The sequence below is a fragment of the Diorhabda sublineata genome, chromosome 6, assembly GCF_026230105.1.
Source record: "Diorhabda sublineata isolate icDioSubl1.1 chromosome 6, icDioSubl1.1, whole genome shotgun sequence".
Taxonomy (NCBI): domain Eukaryota; kingdom Metazoa; phylum Arthropoda; class Insecta; order Coleoptera; family Chrysomelidae; genus Diorhabda; species Diorhabda sublineata.
The window spans coordinates 11,755,579-11,761,578 of record NC_079479.1 but is presented as its reverse complement, the minus strand read 5'-3'; the positions used below and the strand labels follow the sequence as shown (position 1 = coordinate 11,761,578).

At 30.0% G+C, this 6,000-nt stretch overlaps 1 protein-coding gene across 2 annotated transcripts in view; it reads left to right on the top strand.

Annotated features, from left to right (window-relative positions):
* Window positions 1-397: 397 nt before the first annotated feature.
* LOC130445691 (prisilkin-39-like) overlaps window positions 398-6,000 on the top strand; it is a 30,436-nt gene continuing 24,833 nt past the window's right edge. For both annotated transcript variants that reach the window (XM_056781500.1, XM_056781499.1), the window contains exon 1: window positions 398-545. In XM_056781500.1, the coding sequence (XP_056637478.1) occupies window positions 534-545 (12 nt within the window). In that variant the 5' untranslated portion in view covers window positions 398-533. The remainder of the gene's footprint in view (window positions 546-6,000) is intronic.

The window sequence follows — 6,000 nt, the reverse complement described above, 5'->3', positions numbered from 1 at the left end:
TTTCTTACGAAACTTGTATATTCACTGTCATTTCCAAGAAAACTGTATTTTCTTTTCAGATGTTGATAATAGTAAAACCTCGATTTTCCTAAAATAACTACTTGAAGTAATAAAATAGGAGAAGCGAGATATAATAAAACTTGTGTCCAAAAGAAGCTATAGTGACCTTAAAATACAGTATTGACTCATATATTTAACAAATTATGCAAAAATAATAATTTACACATATACTAATAGACTTAATACAATAATTTGAGCAAGGACATATTCATCATATATCTTTAAAATAATTGTAAAAATGTATTTTTCTCAAGGGTCAAGTTTGGTCGCACGATATGCGTCATTCGAGTACTTTTCGGTTGGCCAGTCTCATTTGAATAGATTTGAAATTGAACCTCTTCTAGTTGTTTATAGGTGGGAGATAGTAAACAAGGTTAATTCTGAAGTAGTTCGCCTATATATAAAATCTCAATTGTTATTTCTTAAAATAATTGTAAAGTAGTTCGAGAACACATTTTGAAAAATCAGGAAAAATGAAATTTGCGGTGAGTACCTACTAAATTTTTTCTATATAAAATGTATTTATTTCAAAAATAATACAATTTTTCATATATTTCCAACTGAAATTTGTAGCCGGAAATAATAATTTTGGAACAATAATATATAATAATTAATTTCAATTTTTATATAAAACAAAAGGTGTTTTTCGTTTGAGAATTATATTTTAATCAAATTTGTCTCCAATTTTGGACAATTCAATAATTTACCAAAAATTTTAAGTTAATTTCAAAGATAGTTTCTTTACTTTAAAATAGCTTTCGTTCTAACATATTATGACGATTCCAGTTCCCTTTATTAATATTAATGTCAATATTTATTAAAGGGCAAGTATAAAACACACAGTCTAATGAAAATTTCAAGTAATTTGAATTTGGAATTCTCTGAATTCACACGCGAAGTTTTTGAATAATGTGGAATTGTCGCTTGTTTCTTATCAGAATTTATTTTAAGTTATTGAAAAAAAATTCAAATTTTAAGAATTAAGTTGCAATTCCAGTTTATTTTTTATGTAGTGTACCACAAGAACGATTGAAGTGTTGTCATTTTCAGTTAGAATTGTGAGTGTATCAGTTCTGAATTTTACACTTTCACACAGATTAGGTTTAATTCGTCCAATGCAATTTCCATAGATTTGTTTTTATTGGCATCCAAATAGACTTCCTCATTCAATAGATCTTTCCATGAAGAATTTATTCAGGTCCAAAAACAGCTGTAGTGGGTGCTAGAATATGGTGAGCGGGAAAGGGTTTTATTGATAGTTAATTTTTTTATTCTGCGAACAAAGCCTTTTATAAGTAGTTGTAAGGATTCTAAAATAGAGAAGCCACAATCTCACCAGATTTGAACAGCTTTCGCCAGTTTCAATATACTTTGAAAACTGTCGTTTTCATCCAGGTGTGTACTTGGGAATCCATATATCAATTATTGTCACAGATCGACATTCTATTTTCCTAAACAGCTACAACCGCATTGTGAAAAGAAGCATCTTCGTATTCAAATGTTCATGAAAAATAATATAATGATTACCCTTCTCAATTTTTTTCACGATTTCGGATCAAAATCCTTATTTACACTCAATATATCGACTTTGAAAAAAAATTCTAACAAAATCTTGGAGTGAATGGATTGCCAGTTGTTTGAAAAATATAAGAATGTGGTTCGTACTTTTCTTTTCTTTGTATTTACGAGTGACAACTTAAGATTTTTGAATTTTCAATATTCTACATGTCTTCTTATGAAATATTTTTATATTGTATATTTATATCGATTTGGGTATATAGGAACGATATTGATTTAAGTAGTTTTGTATCAAATACTTATGTAGGAATGTTTTATTTTTCTCTTTTTATTTTTCCAATGATTTATTGAGAAATATATAATTGCATGTCTCATTGTTATTATAGAAAGATTAGCTTTGAAATCTATTTGATTTAATTTTCTTCGTTCAGCTTTTTTTTTTTTATAAAACTCATCCAAATTAGTAATCGGAACACTTTTATTGTTCAACATTTTAATTTTATTGTAAAAAGAAGAAAAATAAAAATGAAATAAACATTTGAAGTATACTTTCCAGTCTTTTTCATGCAACTTATTTTTCAGCTCATGTGATTACTTTCTATATTAAAGCTTGGTTTAAGTAGCCAAAATTGAGAATGACCATTAAACTAACAACTTAGTTGAAAGATACTGAAATGTTATTTGTAGTTTATGCAGAAAATTAGGTAACAGTAAATTTATATTAAACTAAGAGTTCGCCAAAATTCAACCTTTTAATTTAATTCTTTATTTTTGTGAGGTTATGATCATAGAATACGTTATGGAAATATTAATAGCGTTTTATTGCGCCGATTTTGTGTTTTATTTTTAAAACTGATATAAAAAGCCGTGAGCAGCAGAGCTCCATTACGAAAGTCGAATTTTTCAATTCCAATTGACAATAAAGAAAAAAATTGTCATAATGACAAGAAATTTCGAAAATGGGAAGTAAAAAAAATCACCCTAGCAACGATCGTACTCGTATTATTCATTAAATAGGAGGCGGTCCAGTTCAACAATTACAATGATCAAAATGATTTCGGGCGTTTTGTGCTAGAAGAAAACTTTGAACTTGAGAAAGACAATTCTTCAACATCACCCCTACTTGCATGCGAAGTTCGAACCGTCTAGTTAAACTTTTTCTGTCCAAAAAATAAGAAAATATAACAAAAATGACCATAAAATGGAGAGGGGTGGAGATGGAAAGTTTCGACCTTAGATAGGAAATCATCTCGCAACTAATTGAACCTACATGTGAAATTTCATTTTACAGTCGCTTTTCGTTTGACCTGCAGAGGTGAGCAAAGGTCAAAAACCACTTTTTTTGCACTGCGACCCCTCGAGATATTCATTTGTTTTCAACCAAACTCTAATAACATCAATCCGCCGCCAAAAAAGCCATGTATGTTAATTTTGAACCAAATCGGACCCATAGCAATTGCTCGAGAGATGAAAATAAGAATAAGAATAAAAAATAAATAGAAAAAAGCAATGCCTGAATGTCAGTAATATCCTTTAGACAATGGAACACTGATAGATAGTGTCGGGATTTTTCCACATTTGTATGATAAAAAGACCCATACAGGGAATTTCTATTGGTTAATCAGTAATTTATAATTATCCTTAATTCACTACATAAACCAAAAAATTACCACCAAGAAATTTTGTTTAATATTAATTTAGTTTTAATTTTCCCTGTATAAACCAAGCTTAGCTTAGATACAGGGTGTTTCTATATTCGTCCGACAACGCTCTACTACAGAGAAATCTCAATAAATGATTAATTTTGATATAGGAATACGAACCCTTACGTGGACTAGTTGCTGAGATATAGAGTGCTAAAAATTTTAAATCCAAATAAAAAATTTGCCATTAATTATTATTTTTATTTTCATTGCCAATTTTGTTATTATAGTAATACATTTTTGCTCGAAATTAAGATCATGTATAATTTTTATTTGTTTTGAAGTACTTCCGCTTAATTATTATGCGAAATTAGATGAATAATTAATTAATTTGTAAATTACTCACGTGCTTACAGACTTTTGTTTAGAGGCAAATTTGTACAGCACCGCTCATTTTAGCTCCATAAAAGGTTATTAGTTTTTTAACAGAAAATAATCAGGTAATTTAAAACAAAATTTGAAAAAAAATTGCTGCAGTGGTGTAAAAAATAGTGACAACTAACCCTGACAGCACGTCACTGGTCAAATTTTTCCAAACTTTGGTTATGTCAAAATATTACTTTATTAAGGAGCATATTAGTTACCAAATTTGTAAGAAAAATTAAAAGGCGTTCTTGATCTATGGCAAGTTTTTTATTGAGCACCCTATATCTCAGCAACTAGGCCCCGTTAGGGTTCGTATTCCTATATCAAAATGAATCATTTGTTGAAATCTCTTTGTGGTAGAGCGTTGTCGATCGAATATAGAAACACCCTGTATAAACATAAAAAAATTAGATCTTAAAGTATATTGAATTAAATGTATTCCATGAATACGTGTATATACTATTTAATTTTAATGAACACAATTTAGGGTTCGGCTTCATAAATATTCTAATTTTTCAAGATACGCTCCATCGTAACAAACAATAATTCTTGAAATATAACTCAAACCATCTAAAATCAAATACTATTGATCCAAAGATTGAGTTTTTTTAAATAATCTTCAATTATTTTAACATTATACGTTCAATTGTTTAATAATTATTTACTCGAAATTGATGGAAACGTAAAATTTTTATATAACAGGCAGTGAGACGATTTCACCATTTCCTTCAATTCTTTATAGAGAAACAATAGAATAGGATATTGATTTTTTAAGTGCCCGAAATATTAACGAAACAATTAAATCTTGAATCACACTGTAAACAGTTTGAAATCGTATTGTGTTCATATATATGTTTAGATAAAATTGGAAATAGATGATTTATAATACATTTTCTGAAACGAAATTAAACAAACAAACTTTTCTTATTAATTTGATCAATTTCGCTAATCTAAAGCAATGCATTTTATGTTTGAATGTATTGTATGGCCTCCTCTATTCTTGAATAGTTCTTTGACCACCCGCTGCATTGAAAAAATTAAATTATCTTGATGAGTTTAATTAATGGTTTACTCACATTTTGGGGGTAGATATTTCCTATCAAGCTTTATTCGATGACCCGAGTGAAGGTTTTGGTTTTTAAGAACGAAAATTTACGCAGTGATTGACATTGAATGAAAAGCAAACAATTATAATTATGTATGGTTTGTATATACAGTAGAAATTGTTTATAACGACCGCCAAGGGGTCAGAGAAACCTGGTCGTTATAACCGGTGGTCGTTATAACCACCCCATTGATAAGCGTGATAAAATTTTAGAAGAGAGAATAAAATACAAGAGGGAATAAAATACAAGTGTAAAATTAGCATTACATGAATTAAAATTAAATATACATACATATATAATATTTAGTGTAATGATATTTAGTAAACAAAATACAAAGATGAATAAAATAAAGGAAACTATGTATGTATGTATGTAAAAGAAATCTGTGATAAGTTTTTGCTTGACGCTGTGTTTTTCCTTAGTAAATTTTTTCGATTTCTCTTTCCACGACCATCAGAGCATCTTTGACGTGTGGCTTTGGCTCTTCCTCAAAAGAAAAAAAATTTCTCACCGTTGACATCGCCTTCATTGCAGAGCTGGCCGAAGGAGGAAGAAATTCCGCTGATGACTTTGAATCTTCCGCTTCAACTTCTTGTGAGGAATGATTTTCATTTGAGTGAGAAGCTGATGCTATTATCTCGACGTCAGTTAGCTCTGACGATGTTTCGATGTTTTCATCGACAGCAGCATATTGATTAAAATCGATATTTATCCCCATTTCGGGAGGTAAATTAATATTTTCTGCCCAATCCGCCAGATTTTCGGTATTCGACGTTGAATTGGATTCTGAGTTATCAGAGCTAAGAAATCCTCCATGACGGAAACAACTTCTTATTGTGTCACCGTCCACTCTATCCCAAGCTTTTGAGACCATTACTATTGCTTGTAGCAAATTAACGTTATGTTCAATATTTTTTTCAATATTGTCGATCATTTTCAATATCAATAGCTTCCTGAAGTTAACTTTTAGTGCAAAAGTCTCGCGCAAAAGTTTTTCAAACAACTGGAATGTCATCCATGACCTTGTGTTGTGTTCATATTGCACTGGTAGGTTCTTAACGTTTTTGAAACATCGCGGGTTTTTTGATTTTCCGATAACCACTAACTTTTTTTAACACTCCCTGTCAAATTAGCCGCAACTAGAACGGTGACATGGTCTTTCGAGTGTTTTCCACCAGAGCATTTCTCGCCCAAAAACTTGAAAGTTTTGTCAGGAGTGAGTTTGTAAAATAGCCCGGTTTCGTCGC